This window comes from Macaca thibetana, chromosome 8 (assembly GCF_024542745.1).
Source record: "Macaca thibetana thibetana isolate TM-01 chromosome 8, ASM2454274v1, whole genome shotgun sequence".
NCBI classification, from domain to species: Eukaryota; Metazoa; Chordata; class Mammalia; order Primates; family Cercopithecidae; genus Macaca; species Macaca thibetana.
This window is the reverse complement of record NC_065585.1, coordinates 120,895,559-120,911,679: the sequence shown is the minus strand read 5'-3', so window position 1 is coordinate 120,911,679 and position 16,121 is coordinate 120,895,559. Positions and strand designations below refer to the sequence as shown.

Sequence of the window (16,121 nt, the reverse complement as noted above, 5' to 3'; positions counted from 1 at the left end):
TGCCTGAGTCTTCCTCTCCATCAGAAATCAGGCCCCCTTTGCACCCTCAACATACTTATCACAGTTTATCATTTGTTGGGGGATATTTCCTTCCGCTGCTAGACTGGAAGCTCCATGAGGTGAGCACCACGCTGTGTCTGCCCTATCTACCCATGCATGGGGATGAGGCAGGCATGCATCCCCAGTGCCTGGAGGAAGGCCAGGTGCATCCCACATGCAACAATAGTTGCTGAATGAATGTTGTCGAATGTCAGACCTGGAAAGGCCCATGGTGATAAACCAACCACTCTCTCCCGCTTCTTCCTACTTCCGTGTCACAGCCAAGGGAGCAGAACTTTGGGGAGGGTAAGAGGTTTCCCTGAGGTCCCACAGCGACTCAGTGACAGTTCGGGCATAGGGATCACTATATCCTGCCTGTCCGTCTATTTTCCCCACTCCCCACCCAACCCCTTGCATTTACAGGAAAGCCTCGGTCCCCAGTGCTGAATATTGGCCGATTTCCTCTTGTTGCTTTTCAAATGAATACAAGTTAGGAAGCAAAGCACTAAGCTCTGGATGGTTTTTTTTTAATTTGGAAAAGAAGGGGTTCTGTATCCAGAGGGGGTTCCATACCCACATCGTCGGTGGTGGGCAGTGTGGCCATGTGCCTGGACGGCGAAGCCTGCCATCTAGCAGGCAGCTATCTCCACCTGGTTTTGTGCTTGGGCTTGCTGGCCCCTCCTCTGGGAGCCTGGAGGGTTGGCGAGTCCTGGTAGTTCTGGGTCATGAACTGTGTGCTTGCTTCAGGTTCGCCCAGGTGGAAGCGGTTCAGAAATATGCCCATATTCCAAGAGCCTGGAAGGACAAACAGACCATAGGGAGGCAGTGAGAAAGAGCCATGGACTTGAAAGCTAGCAGGGGCCTGGGAGGGAGGCCGGCTCAGGGGAGCCGAGGCAGCAGGTGATGTGATGGCCATGGGGCGTAGTGGCTGTGGGAGCTTCTGGCTCCTGCTGCAGAGGCAGTCCCCAGATGTTAGCAGAGCCTCTGAACAGCAGCAGAGCTGCCTGCTCTCCAGAAGGCAATGGGGACTGAGAGCCCAGCCCAAGTCAAGGATGCCTGAGTCTCCTTCCCCAGCACCTCTGTTTAGCAAAGCTGCCTTCTCACTCTCGGGCAGAAAGGAAGCCCAATCATGTCGGCTGCCCACTTCCTCCACTCACACCCTCTCCCTGCAGGCTCCCCTGACCTCAGGATGGGAGCTTTCACCACTGCTTTCCTTCACACCTGCTCACCCCTGCTGCTGGGGCTGAGATTGGGGCTGAGATTGGCGGAAGTATCAGTGCTCTTCTTTCAATCTTCTCCACTAAACCCCACCAACCTCCTCCTCTCTGTCCTAGGACAGGGCGTGCACCAGGGTGCCTTCCCTGTGGCAGAGGTGGAGGGGCAGCCCCCGGACCCTGGCGGGAGAGCTGGGCCTGCAGAAGCCCAGACAGTGCCCAGGTCGGAGGGGTTCCTCCTCAGGGCGAGAAAACACAAGTGTGTACAGGGAGGTGCATCTTCTGGGGCGAGTGTGAACAGGCCTCGTGGCAGGGCGAGGAGGGCACAGCCCGGGGCATGGAGTGAGGCTGAGGGAGGTGGTCAGAGGCATATTCCCACGTTCTTGTTTCCCAAACCCTGGGTGTCAGGCACCCTGGGCAGATGCTTGCCAGGAAAAGGCAGGAAGTAGTTCAATTTGAATCTCAGATAAATAGCAAATCGTTTGTTGGTGTGAGCGTGTCCCACATTCTGCATGGAGCATACTTAACACGAATTATTTTTTTTCGTTGTTTATCTGGAATTCAAATTTTACTGGGCATCCTACTTTTTTTTGTTGTTGTTTTCTGCTAAATGCAGCAACCTCCCAGGGTGGAGAGAGAGTGCCTGGGGAAGACCCTGTCTGGAGCAGAGCTAGGCAGTGGCCGATATACAATGGATTAATGGAGACCAGTCAGCTCTTATACCCAGGCAGAAGAGGGCAAGGGGCTGGCAGCTCTCAGAGCCTCACCTGAGACTCACGGGCCACCCACCCTCTCACCTACCTGTCTCCTTGGTCAGCACCCACCACCCTTTTCATAGCAATTAAGATAGCAAGCCCATCGAAGCGTTCCTGCCTCCCAGAGGCTGCTGACATTTCAAAGATGTTCTCAAGGAGAGGATAATTTTTAATCCAAAACCCAAAATAACAATAACAATAATGCAAATAATAAAAGCAGCAGTAACACCCCAATTTCTGTGCTTCCTATGTGTTGGTACTACTCTAAGAGCTTGACACATAATTCGCTTAATCCTCACACCAATCCTAAAAAGGGAGGACTGTTCCCATTCCCAGTTCACAGATGGGATGACTGAGGCACAAAGTGGGGTACTGGCAAGGAAGCTTCGCAGGGGCAGGGATAGGGGAAAGGCCTTTGCAGATTCCCTCAAATCCTATCCGACTCAGTGACTGCATGCTCAGATGGGCCCAGGGGGACTGGAAAACAAGGGGTTCCAGGAGTTCTTTTGCAGAAAGTGTGGCCAAGGTGCTGAGAAAGCCTCTCCCGCTGGAGGTGTACTGACTGCAGTCGAGTTCTCCTAGGAGTCTCAGTGTTACCTGAGTGTTCTTTCAGAGGGGCTGTGCCTGAGCCTCTGCACCCCAGGAGCCCAGCTGGCTGGAATGAAAGGAATTATGGTATTATGACCCTGGGAACGAGTGTGTGCACACACATGTGTATGTGTAGGTGCATGTGTGTATATGTGTGTATGCTGGTGTGTGTGCATGCCAGGGTAATAAGGGCTTATGGGTGAATTGGTGTGTGACAGGAACAGGGACAAGGGGGCCTTCCCCACCGTAGGGCAGGAAGGAACCCGCATGGCAGGAAGGGAATTGAAACCCATCACGAGGCCAGGGCAAGCTGTGGGGAAGAAATCCCCTGCGTCCAGAGCGAGAGCTGGCTCCCTTCGATAATTCGGAAGCCTCTGAGCCTTCAGTGCCCTGGGGACCTCGTGGTTCCTTTCCAGTCCCAAGTCGACAGCCCTGTGGTTCTCGGGCTCCCCGGCCAGCTCCTGAAACCCAGTCCCCGTGCCGGCTAGCCTCTTGCTGCCTCCTTTCCTGGCTCAGCCACAACTCCTTACACCCCCTGTTTCCTGCCACAGAGGACAAGTTCTAGAAGGCAGAGGGGGTGAGTCAGGCCCTTGGGGTGTGTGGGGAGAGCTGGAGAGCTAGGAGACTGCGGCTTCTGTGGTCACCGCTCAGAGGAAAGCCCCTTCCTGTATGGCACTGCTGTCCCTGAGAGGCAGAGAGTCCGTGGCCAGGCAGGAAGAGGGCAGCGCTGCTGTCTGTGCTTGGGCCACTCCACTGTACCCTGGACGCACCCAGGCCAGGCTCTTCCTGAGATGAGGGCGGGGCAGTGCGGGCACTTCAGAGGCTCTGTGGTGGGATGCCTTGGCTAAAGGGAGAAAGGAGGAGGAAGCTGTCTGATGCCTGTCTCATGAGCCACCTGCCCTGTGACTGGGACACAGAGGCCTGGGTGTCTCAGGACAGGGCTGCCGCATATGATGTACAGGTTGATCCCTGCACAACCGTAGGGGGTACTGTTCTCATCCTGCATAGCCAGATGCAGCGGCCCTGGAACGCTCACTTACTGGTCAGTGCTGATAGGAAAGATGTTAGTGATGAGAGATGTTAGATTTCAGCGTTGTTCCAGATGGGGGCCAAGGGGAGAGTCTGATAACCTTATCTAAAGCCACCGGGGGGTTTCTGGGCCACCACTCTGTGCCTGGCCTCCTAGCAGGCTCTAGGGGGGAAAGATGTCCCCTGTCTTCAGCAGCTGGGGAAGGGTCTCCTCCTCAGAGCTTTAGTCCCAGGGACTGTGATGATGGCAGGAATGCCCTGGGGCAGGTCTTGACAGTCACTCTCTCCACCCCAAGCTTCCCAGATCTGTGGAGCTGGCTTTCCACCATTTGGGAGTGGTTTGTTACGTGCATCTGGACGGCTCCATTGGGCCAGTTAGGGTTAAGCAGGCATCCGAGAAACTGAGAGGTGCTCCACCAAGTCCAGCTGACCCTGGCCCCCTTGCAGGTCTTGGAAGAATGAGGGGTCTGCTCCCCTGCCAGAAGTGCAAACTCTTAGATGAGGTCAGACCCCAGAGCCCCTTTAACACTGGCAGCCATCACCCTCGTCCTCTGCCAGGCATGGGGTCAGCGGAGCCGCCTTGTTTCACCTCCTGCCCTCGGCGAGTTTTTAATATAATACAAGTAATACTAAACTAATCACAGTCTGGTCCTTCAAAGGGTGGCCTTGGCCAGCAGTAGAACTTTGTAGTCTGGGCCCCTAGCAGACAAGTTCCCCACCCCCAGTGACACCCCTGGCTTCCCTTCAGCAGGCCCATTCTCTAGGCTGGGGTACAGTGGCACTATCACTGGTCATTACAGCCTTGACCTCCCAGGCTCAGGTGATCCTCTTGCCTCAGCCTCCTGAGTAGCTGGAACCACAGTTGTGTGCTACCACACCCGGCTAATTAAAAAAAATTGTTTGTAGAGACAGGGTCTCTTTATGTTGCCCAGGCTGATCTCAAACTCCTGGCCCAAGTGATCCTCCTGCCTGGGCCTCCCAAAGTGCTAAGATTACAGGTGTGAGCCACCGAGCCCAGCCAGGCCCACTCTTAAGACTTCCCAACAGCTGAGGACAGCACTTCCTGAGTGACCCTGCTGTAGCCAAGGGACGTTTCCCACCTGACTGGTCACTTGGTCCTCAGTATTTCTGTCCTGATGTATTTCCCTCTTAGCCTGGGAAGTAGGGAAGCTCCTCACCCCAGCTGCATTCTCCCATGGGCCCCTGTTCGGGTGGACTGGAGAATAGGGAGTGGGTTGCTGAGCCCCTGAGGTTGGAGCTGCGGCAGCATCCTGTCCCAGGGCAGTCTCTGTAAGGACAGGGGCCACTGGCTCTGGCTCCGAACAGCCCTGTTCCTTCAGCTGGTGATCTGTATCTACCCAAGGTGGTCACCCTCTTTTCTGGCCTCACTGTCTCTCCCCTTAGGTAAGGGCACCACTGCTTCTTGTTGGGGGATGGTGGCCCTGAAGAAAAAAACAAAAACTCAACTCCAGCCTAATAACCACCCCACAGAGAGCCCGGCTCAGGTCTGTAATTTGTCTGGCTTGTCACGGGACCGGCCACATTGATAGAAGCGCTGATACCTTTCTGCCAAGATTAATGATGTCCTGGCGGTGGTAGGCGGGAGGCCTGAGCCTTTTATTTTTTGTGCCATTAAATGACATCCGGAGACTTCTACTCAGGACCTGAAAAGCCCTCGTTCCATCACATCCAATTACTCCTGGAGATTTGCTGAGTGGCTGATCCTGCGGGCTCGAGAGGCTTTGGGGTAGTGGGGGGCACTGTGACTTTGGCAGGAGTGAGAGGGTGGGGATGCCAGGGGAGTTTTGGGGTGGTGAGGGGACCCACATCTCCTTTGGAGAGAGGACCCAGGAGGGCTGAAGAGTAGAAGCTGGTTCTAATTATCCAGCCAGTGCATCTCCTAGGCCTCCTCCGCCCTTCTGCAGCTGAGGGTGGGGCGCGAAATGTGATGGGAGACTCCAAGCTGCCAGTTTAGCTCCCAGTGATAAATTCCAATATTTGGTAGTGGTGACAGTTGGCTGGCATTTTGGGTAGAATTTGGGGGCTTATCTGTGGTTTCTTCTTGATGTGTTCAATATTGCTCGGGACGGCTGATGTTTGGCTGGACTGGGACTTGCTTCTTGAGGAGGTCCACCTGGGGCTCATGGAGATTTCAGGTGGTTCCCAGCCTGGGTGCCTTTCTGAGTGTTGCCCGGGATGGCCCCAGCTGGGTGGCTGCCAGGCCCCCAGTTCTACCCGCTTGGCCAAGTGGGTGGGGCCCTTTGGAGGAAGAGCACCTCCTGCCACAAGCCCACACAGTGATCAGGGGCTGGGCCCCTGGGGGATGCTGGGGCTGGGCCAGGTGAACCACCATGGGAGGTCACGGGGGTGGGCTGAGTGTGTTTGTGTCTGTGTGTGCGCTGGTGGGGGGCAGTCTGAGGGCGGGGGCTGCTCTCCAGGCAGGGCCTCCTTTCCTCTCAGACCTCTTCCCTCCATGCTTCCTGACACCACGAGCTGCTGTGTTCTGCTACCAGGCTGGCGGATTTCCTCCCAGCCTCATCCCTCTGCGGCAACACCACCTACCCTTGAAGCTGCGTGGGGCTCTGCTGCCCTTGGCCCCAAGATTCCCCTTCTTTCTCACCCACCGAGGCCTGCATGCCTTCAGATGCCACAAGCAAGACTTCAACCCCCTGTGTGGCAAGTCCCTGCCTGTCTTTCCTCTCTGACCCCTGTGGGTGGGCGGCTCCACCTCTGAGCTGCTGAATTTGGGTGCCTGTGGTGCTAGGGAGCGGTTTATGGCTGCCTGGTCCAGGACTTCCATTTTGCAGTGAACAAGTTTCCCCTCTGAAGGCCCTGAGGCTGCTCTGGAGGTGGTGACCAGAGCCTCTCTTGCCTATTAGTTTCCAGCACGTTGACACCATCCTGGGCACTTAGCCTTGGAGTGGCTTCTGGAGAAAGCTGTGGCATGTCCTCTCATGGGGCAGAGAGGGGATTTCCCCTGCTCGCTTGTAAGAGGAGTGTGAGACTGGCTTGTGACACCTCTGGGTGAGGTGACTGAGGTGTGGTGTGGCACAGACCATAGCTCCCCAGGAGTCTGAGGCTCAGCCACAGCCAGGGAAGGGGAATGTGCATGGACCATTCTGGGCAGCTGCTGCTGGCCAAGGAGGCCCGGGACAGCAGGATGCAACTGCACTCTGTCTGTATCCCCAATGGGGCTCAGAAGTCTGGTGGTCTGGGTCAGGAGAACAGGGATGTAGGCAAGACGGTGGCAGGTGCAAACGGCCCTTCCCTGGAAGTCAGAAGAAAGTCAAACGGCTCTTAACTGTGGATGCCCTTGGTAAGTCATGCCACTCACTGTTTCAGGCTTTGCTTTCCTCATTTGCCCCGGGGTAGGGGTGATGGCCACTGTCCTGTCCCCTTGACATGGTTGGCAAGGGGAACACCAGGGAGGGGCAGGGAGGCTGGTGGAGAGGCGGGACAGGGAGGACATGGATCAATGCAGAGACTGTCACTTGTGGGCATGGGCCTCACAGAGATGGCTGCCTTCTCAGGTGCTGAGGGAAGCTGATGTGTGTTTGTGAATGTGGGGGTGTGAGAACGTGCAGATCCATGTGTGTGAATGGCTTGTGGATGTGCATATGTGGGTGTGTCCCACACACAGACACACTCATTGACTGAAAGCCCACAGTGGGCTGGGCACAGGGACAGGTGGGAGAAGGGAAAGAAGGCAGAGGTGAGCACTTCTCTTAAGGAACTGGTAGTCTCATAGTGGAAGTGGGGGCCGCCACGAGTGGCAAGTGATTTAGGAATACAGAAGAGATCAAAGCAGATGTCTGGGGAGGCACGACAAATGCTGTGCGAGTGGAGAAGACGATAGAGACTAGAGATGCCAACAGCAGGCGGGAGGAAGCCTGGCTGAGCGGATCAGCTCTGTGGGGTTGTTCCAGAGGGCGTGATGGAGGGCCAGTAGGGGATACTGGTGCTTGGAAGGTGGGCAAGGCATTGCGGGTCTGGGAAGGGGAGAATGAGGTGCCCAGATGGGCAGTGGTGGGCCGGCAGATGTGAGCAAAGAAGTAGTTCAGGGATGTTCTGGCAGTGTGCTGCATGCAAGGGCAATGGTACAAGGTGCAAATGAAATCTGCCTGGAAGGGAAGATGTCCGCCTCAGAGGGGTGTTCACTTAGAATCAGAGGGAGAAAGCCTAGCATGTCACAGGCCTGAGATAATGGTGACTGCAAATCTGGAAAGGTAAAGTGTGGCCTTTGGGACATGCGTCGCACAGCTGTCCTGTGATGCTGGCCAGCCAGCCCTTGTCAGAGGCACCAGTTAAGGCTGTTTAGAGTTCAGAGGTCTCTGCGCCTCCCGCACTGGGGACCAGTTATGCTTACACTGTTTGAATATCTTCCCTTACTCTCTCAGTGAGCACCGCCTATCCACAGAGCTCCACCAGGGTGACTCCACACATGCATGAGAGCAGGGACACCATCACGTGGTGACTTCTTACAGCACCCAAAACAGCGCCAAGCACACACTAGGCGTCTGGCATCAGCTGAGCGAATGCAGAAGGCATTACTGAGTTACGCCAAGCGTGGTTCAAAAGTGGCCAGAGAGGAAGGAGCTGTGCAAAGGTAGGAGGAGTGGGGTGGCAGGGCAGGGCAAAGGTAGGAGGAGTGGGGTGGCAGGGCAAGGTTTCATCAGCTAGAAGCAGGGTAGCTCTAAGCCCCTCCAGGGCCCTTGCTGTGCTCCTGGCCTCCTGGGGTCTGATGGAAGACCTCTACTAGGAAATGTCAGGGTTGGCCAGGAGAGTCGAGCCTCATCAGCTGGTCCCTGCATTTATTTGGCAGAACAGAGAAGTGAGGACAGCCCAGGAAGCTGGGGGCAAATCAATTTCAGGTCATTCAGTTGCAGATCAACTAGTCTAACCCTTATCTTGATGAGGTCAAAATCAAGACCCAGGGAGGGGAGGTCACCCGGCCAACATCAAACAATCAGAGTCGGGATGTCAAGATCTCATTTGCTGACCACCTGTACATTGTCATGGGGTCACAGTAAAAAAAAAAAAAAAGGAATTCTGGGAAGGGTTTCACCTCCTTGGGTCTGAACAGTGCCATCCCCACACCCCTTTACATAGTCATGACAGGCTCTACTAGAATCATCTCAAGCCCCCTTCTTCACCCTAAGCCTGTCATTCACCCATAAGATCCAGGGAGGGAAGAGGCCTGAATAGGATGGGGTTCAGGGGCCCATCTGCCATAGACGCCCCTCTACCCGGTTCCTGTAGGCTGATCTTTCCCCTCGAGTCTCTAGAAGCTTTTCCTGCCTGTTCACCCGGGGGACACAAGCAGCTGGTTACACCACACTGCCCCCCCGTCTGCCGCCCCGCCTAATTCCTGGCATCCCACTTCCTCCACGGATTCTCTCCCATGGAGAGAAATCTAGATCAAGGCAAGTCCTGGGGCCTCTGTTCATTGGCAGGGGCCCCATGCTCTGGACTCCCAAGCACTGGTCCAGCCCTGGGCTCCATAAGTCCCCAGGCACTGTCCAGGTGCTTCAGAGAGCACCAGACCCTGAGTGTTTCAACACTGTGCAAGGACCCGGGGTTTCTGCTTTTGCAATCACCCCTGGGTTCATCCACACCTCACTGTCTCATGTCTTGACCCCTCTGGTGGTGTCCTGTCCTCTCATTCTGGTCAGTTCTGCCTGTCCTTCCAGGTTCGTCATCTCCAAAGAGTGACTTCTGAGTATCGCTTCTCCAGTAAATAATCTTGAATGGCTTCCCAGAGTCGACCCGCAAAAGCCACTCCTCTGCCAGACTTTTGAGAACCTTGTTTTCCCCCTTCCCCTCCATTTTCTCACTTAAAAAAAAAAATACACAAACACACACACACACACACACACACACACACACACACACACACACACACGGTTTCTCCAACCCAGAGCTCCCTCTTCCTTCACTCAAGGATTCAGCTCTCCTCCTTCTCTAGGGCCCAGCCCTGCTCCAACCTCCTCCCCATGGCCTCAGGGCCAGAGAAATTTGTAGATCATCTGGAGCCAACCCCTCATTTTCTAGATGAGGAAACCGAGGCCCAGCAAGGTTCATTCATTGGCCTCAAAATGAAATCACTAACTAGAGAGGGGAGTCCAGATTGCCTCATTCTACAATAAAACACCTTTATATCCTCTCTGGCTGGAGAGGGCACAGTGTTCTGGAGGGAAGGGCATGGTAGGAAGGGAAGAGATCTATCCCTGAGTCCACAGACTTCCAATTGTCCTTACAGTTAGAATCACACAATTAAGTGTTTAATTACAACCTGCTCTGCATTGTTATTTAATTATTTCCAAAGCAGACTGTAAGCTGCTTGAGGGCAGGGAAAATTCCTGGCGCCCTTGATTGTATTTTCTCTGAAGTTCCCAGCACAGCGCTGGGCACATGGAAGGCATCATATGGCAAGACTGGGACCTTGGCTGGGGCTTTCATCTGGGAGGGCCATTTTAAACCCTGTCCAGATGCAAGTCCAGTTTCTAAGTTCCCCATGGACGAAAGGTGGGTCAAGGGGTGGGGTGGGGAAGTACACAAGACCAAACAATGGGTTTCAGGCCCAGTGTGTTTTGGCTTCCTTGCCTGGTCACCAACATCCTGGGAGGGGTGGGTCAGGCCTTTGCTGGTACCTCAGGCCACTGTGGTTTCTGGAGGACAGGCTGCCGTCGAGCCTCGGGAGCCCCAGCACACAGAGTAGGGAAGCATCTTTGGTGTATGCAGCTCTCTTATTCCCTTGTCTGTCCCTCCTCATGGCATCTCCTGATGCTCTATCCTTGCCTCCATCCTGCCTTCAGAAGGCACTTACCCCGCGAGAGGCTCCTGCCCTGGGCATAGGCATGGTAACCCCGGAGTCTCATGGTGGGGCTCAGAGGCACTGCCTCATTTTATGAGAACCCCATGGGTGGGGAATGTCATAGGCTGAGGTCCTGACATCTTTGGTGAGACTGGTAGCCAGGGTGCTGGAGACAGTTTTTCTTGGTCTGGGCAAGATACATAATTGTGTTTCCTTCTCTCTGCATCTAAACTTAAAAGTGTGTCTTTGTCAAAGCTGTTTAAACAGATTCATGGATTGGCAAGGTGCTGAGGGCACCTGGGGAAGGTTCACCGGTGGAAAGTTTGCACCAGCTCCACTCCCAGGGTGGCCTGGAGCCCTCTGTGATTGGTGGGCCCTGCTCGGCACATCTGAAGGGCCCGGTCACTCAACCTGTGCCTTTCTGGGCTCCACGTTCCTCTCCTCTGGGGCCTCCGGCATTGCAGCTGTAGCAATACCTGTGCTGGCTTCCCAGTGGGTGGATGTTTGGTCAAGGTCACTGGGTGAGAGGCAATGGCTGATGACACCCACCCTCCCACTTGCCTTCCTGCCAGCCTGGGGGACGTGCTCCTTGCACTCTCAGATGGCATTTGTGCAGTCTCTATTGCCTCCCCCTCCCTAAAACTGGGGAGGTGATAGAGTGCAGGGGTGGCTTTATTTCCCATTTTCTGGAAGAGAAATCTAAGGCTCAGATGGTGGGAGGGGGAGTCGGGAGCATGGCTCACACTGGGTCAGGTGAGTCACTTGTGGCATGTTGCAGTGGCCAAGTGGCCACCGCTCCTGCTCCCTGGCCCTGGTGGCGGGAGGACCGAGGCCAAGAAGGCAGGGTTCACCATGAGGAGGCTATAGGGAGTTGGTTTGCTCCAGAAGCCAAGGAGGGCTGCTCAGGAAGCTAGTGGAGGGGGGATGGTGGGGGACATCTTCACCTCATCACTGAGATGGCACAGCCGACCCAGTAATTAGCAACTCGTGAGGATAGACCGGCAGGGTGGCATTCCAGTGTCCTCTTGCCCAGATCAGACTCAATTACAGAGCACAGTGACTTGCCAAAGTTCAGGGGCAGCTGTCTGCACATGCCATGCAAAGTTTCGGGGCACTTTTCTCCCTGGCTCCAGTCACCCACTTTGAGACCCTGCCTTATATAGCAACCCACCCAGCTGGAGCCTCCACATTAGTCTGTGAGACTTACTTCTCAAGGGAGACCACATCTGATGCCAACATCTTTAAGGAACTCCTTCCAGTTTGCTCCCAAGAAACACCAGCCTTTGACACCAGTCTCCAAGGCTCATGAGTGGGGGTCAAGGCCCTAATTTCCCCATAAATGTATGAAGCATTGGTTCCACCCCAGAATTCACCCTGGAGGTGGATGGAAGGATGGGAAGGTCTTACCTCGAGTTTTGTTTTCCTTGGGAAGGAGAGAGATAACTTTTCCTTCCTGAAGATAGACAAAGAACTGGTAGCGATGGAAGCCACTGTGTGCTGGTGGGGAGGGAGCCTGGTAGGCTACAGGTAGAAGAAGGAGAGAGGTGGGCATCACCATCCCATATTATCCAGGGCAGAGCTCTCTGTCTTCCCATGGTCCTGCTGACCTCCCTGGGGCCCCAGATCGGGACTCACCCGTGCAAACCATTAGGATTTGTATTTGGTGGGATCTCAGCTTCAGTATCTTCATTTAAGAAGAACATATTTCGGTGGGGGTGAGAGTTGGGGAGGAGGTGGTCTGAGAGGAAACACCCTGAGCTGGCTTGAAGGCCTCGGGTGCTGGCGTGGCTCCCAGGCCTTTATGGGCCGGTGGGTGTTGGCATTGTCCTGTTTTTGCTTTAGTCTATCCTGATGGATTTCCTGCCTCAAGAGAAGCCCATCTTCCTCTGCGAGTGTGTTTGGCAGAGGATTTTTATTTATTTTTTCGGCATTTGCTTATGAACTCAATCCCCAAAGAAGCCAATTTCTTGGCTGCGTCTGGAGGATCTGGAAGTGGTTACAAGGGTGGGTGGGACTGGGTTCAAAGGTTTGATCATGGGAGCTGTAGGAGCTGGGCGCTTGGGGCACCGGGGAGAAGGCCCCTCTCCCACTCCTTCCCTCTTCCTCCAGGAGGCTGTGCTTTTTTTTGGAGCGGGGGAAGTGGGGTGGGGACATCCCTCATTCTTCTCCCAAGTCCATGCAGAGAGACAAGATCTTGCTGGTCTGGCCTGGGTCTTTCAAGGTGGGCCTCTTTCCCAGCATACTTCAGCCCTTCCCACTCCCCTTCCCTCTCTCCATCTTCCTTTCCATGGAGGAGAGCCAGGCTGGAGCCAAGAATCTTCCTGGGTGGGCGGGAAAGAAGCATTTGCAATGAGGATGTTGGTGGGAGGGAGTATTGGTCCTTTATGGCCATCTCCCCTTCTTTTCTCTCCCGATCATTAAACAAAAGCACGACTTGCTGCTTGGAGCATTGGAAGCGTCCCTCACTGTGCACTTCCGGCCACTGGTGGCTTCCAGCATGCCAACAGCCGGGGAATTCCTGACGATTCATCTTTCCCTGCATTTTTGGATCGCAGATCAGATGTGTGTGTGTGTGTGTGTGTGTGTGTGTGTGTGTGTGTGCACGCGTGCGCACTCAGAGTGAGAGCAGAGCTGGATGTGCTTGGAGCCATGTGAGTGTGTGTGGTTGGAGATCTCCACTTGGGGCGGGTGTGTGCACACGAAAAGCCAGTGTGCAAACACCCTGAGGCTGTTTTGGAGGCCCTGTTAGTGTGTGTGTAAATGCAGGTAAAGGAGCATTTTTCCTAAACACCACCAGTGCTGAGGAAGTCGTCTGAGCACAGGTGGGTGCCAGGGAGTCTCCTCGTGCGCAAGTCAGTGTGGGCGAGGTGGGTGGGTATGTGGGCTGTGGAGTGCACTCCACCGTGGGCACACTCGACGCTGCCCAAAACTGGTGACTTCGGTTCTGTGCGGACAAGTCTGAAGTGAGAACTCACTGGATCTGCGCAATGGAGAATTTATCCTCAAGGGAGATACAGACCAAGGCCTCTCACTAGGGCTTTCCTCAAGAATTCCCCATTCAAAACCTCCAAAGGCAGAGAATTGAGGCATGAGGAGGAGGGGAAAGGGTTCACACATGCTAGACTACTTCTCCGGGCCAGGCCCTGGGCTGTAGGCCTTCACTTATGACATCTCCTCCATCTTCCCATTTCCTGGAGGCTTGAGAGGTGAAGCCAGGCCAGCAGTGAGTGGTGGTGCTGGGATTTGAATCCAGGCCTGATTGGTGCCGAAGCCCATGCTGCTTCATGGAACTGCAAGGCTAAGTTTGGTGCCCAGTCCTGTGCCAGAGGCCAGCCCACTACCTGAGCATCCCTTTCAAGGTAGGTTGGGGCACCATCCTGGGGCAGGGATCTGAGAGAGGGGAGCTGGGAGGAGGATGGGGGTGGACAGGTGTTGCAAGCAGCCTCCAGTCAGATGGCCCCCTGCACTGTGACGCTGGCTGCATTCCTTACTAGCTGTTCACATGGCACAGGATGGTCTGTGCCTCAGTGTTATCCTCTTTAAAATGGGGACACTGATGGCAGTGACCATAAAAGGCAGTTGTGGAGATGAAATCAGGGCATCCGAGACAACTCTCAGGCTGGCGCTAGCACACGACAAAGCAGCACCATGAGGTTCTGTGATCGTTACTGATGCCCTGGCTGGGGGAAGCGGTCCCTATGTCTTACTCACCTGATAACTCCTGGCCCTGAATCTTCCCTTTCTTCAGGTCGGCACCCTGAAAGAAGAGACAAGCAGGACTGTAGGTTACGCCTTGGGCACACTTCAGGCCACGTGGGCTCTGCGGGATTGCTTCTTTCTCTGCAGGAGGCGGATGGGAGAGGAAGGAAGATGGGAGAGGAAGGATGATGGGAGAGGAAGGAGGATGGGAGAGGAAGGAGGATGGGAGAGGAAGGAGGATGGGAGAGGAAAGAGGATGGGAGAGGAAGGAGGATGGGAGAGGAAGGAGGATGGGAGAGGAAGGAGGATGGGAGAGGAAGGAGGATGGGAGAGGAAGGAAGATGGGAGAGGAAGGAGGATGGGAGAGGAGGAAGATGAGAGAGGAGGAGGATGTATGGCTGCTTTTGGGAGACAGGGCAGTGAGTGGGGTTTTGGAATGGGTACCTCAGGGGATCCAGGGAGAGAGGACAGACACAGATGTTGCTGAGGGTGGCAAATGGACACCTTGCCTCTAGAGAAGCCCTGTAGGACACTTCCCAAAGAGCTGTTCCATGATCCCCATCGGTGCCTGAAACTGGGCGCTTGACATCACCTGCGGGGTCTGGTCAGATCTAAGGGAGGCGCTTAGATCTGCAGTTCTCTGGATCTTGCTAAGGAACCCATCTTCTCTGGAGGGAGGATTCTGCTCCCTTTGGAAGCTTTAGAATATTAAGCAATGGGCTCTGAGCAACCAGTGGGGGAAGGGAAGGCAGGAGGAGGCTACACTGCCTGATTCTGTGGTAGCTTCTCCCCACCCTCAGTTAACTTAGCCCACAACTCTGGGGCAGTTTCTTTGGCCACTGGGACAGCCTCAGTTTCCCTCCTCTCTTTCCCTCCCTCCTCCCCTCCACGCGGTGTCTGTGGGATAATGAGGTGACCCCGGGGGTGGGTGCTAATTACTGTTTGTGCAGGACCAGGAGATGCTCAGATGAAAGAGACTGGAGCCGGGCCCCTGGTTCTGAGCCATGGCTCAGGGGCCCCAGGCCATGCCAGGGAGCCCCGAGGCCCCTAGGTGTGGGGTTTTATAGCCTTAATGAAGGTGATTAGCATGACTCTTAATTGAGTCTGCCGACACCTAACTGTGCCCTGGCTACCTTTTCACCAAGCCTAGAAGAGGGGCTCATGGGATGCTGGGAGGATGGGGGAGAGGTGGGAGGCCCTGCTTGAGGTGGGGGCAGGGGTAGGTGAGATCCAATCCCCTAGCTTGTGGTTTACCTTTTATAGAACTAAAGTCCTACTTGCCCAGTCCAGAACCCACCAGATCTCCTCCCCTTTGAACTGCAGCTTCTCTATTACTGTCCTCACTTTGGGCCTCTTGGTCAGATATCCCTCTTCCAAGGCTGGTTCCTATAGACCTAGGTCTCATTTGGTTGGAAGAAGAAGCAGGAGACTGTGGAAAGATAGACCCTTCCCCCATGAGCCCCTTGTACTTCGTCTTCTTCACCTGATGCAAGTGAGATCCCCTTCCTTCCTTCCTTCCTTCCTTCCTTCCTTCCTTCCTTCCTTCCTTCCTTCCTTCCTTCCTTCCTTCCTTCCTCCCTCCCTCCCTTCCTTCCTTCCTTCCTTTTCTTTCTTTCTTCTTGGAGTCTCGCTCTGTCATCCAGGCTGGAATGCAGTGGTGTGATCTTGGCTCACTGCAACCTCCACCTCCCGGGTTCAAGCGATTCTTCTGCCTCAACTTCCTGAGTAGCTGGGATTATAGGGGCCCGCCACCATGCCTGGCTAATTTTTGTATTTTTAGTAGACATGGGGTTTCACTATATTGGTCAGGCTGGTTTCGAACTCCTGATCTCCGGTGATCCACCCGCCTCAGGCTCCCAAAGTGCTGGGATTACAGGCATGAGCCACCATGCTCAGCCGAGATCTCTTTCCTTTAACTTCCTTCCACTCTCCGTGATCCTGTTCTCTTCTGCTCAGGAGAATCTGGGCAGCCTTCAACGTCAG

General features: G+C 54.8%; 3 protein-coding genes across 5 annotated transcripts in view; 1 reads left to right on the top strand and 2 right to left on the bottom strand.

The window, feature by feature from the left end:
• The window catches only part of LOC126961287 (60S ribosomal protein L34-like), a 563,491-nt gene that overhangs the window by 10,537 nt on the left and 536,833 nt on the right, over positions 1 to 16,121 (top strand). The gene's annotated exons all lie outside the window — the stretch shown is intronic.
• The window catches only part of BIN3 (bridging integrator 3), a 135,710-nt gene that overhangs the window by 92,752 nt on the left and 26,837 nt on the right, over positions 1 to 16,121 (bottom strand). The gene's annotated exons all lie outside the window — the stretch shown is intronic.
• The window catches only part of PEBP4 (phosphatidylethanolamine binding protein 4), a 478,151-nt gene continuing 462,581 nt past the window's right edge, over positions 552 to 16,121 (bottom strand). For all 3 annotated transcript variants that reach the window (XM_050801460.1, XM_050801461.1, XM_050801459.1), the window contains 3 exons: positions 14,151 to 14,196; positions 11,847 to 11,960; positions 552 to 834 (listed from right to left, as the gene is read on the bottom strand). In XM_050801460.1, coding sequence (XP_050657417.1) covers positions 680 to 834; positions 11,847 to 11,960; positions 14,151 to 14,196 — 315 coding nt within the window. In that variant the 3' untranslated portion in view covers positions 552 to 679. The remainder of the gene's footprint in view (positions 835 to 11,846; positions 11,961 to 14,150; positions 14,197 to 16,121) is intronic.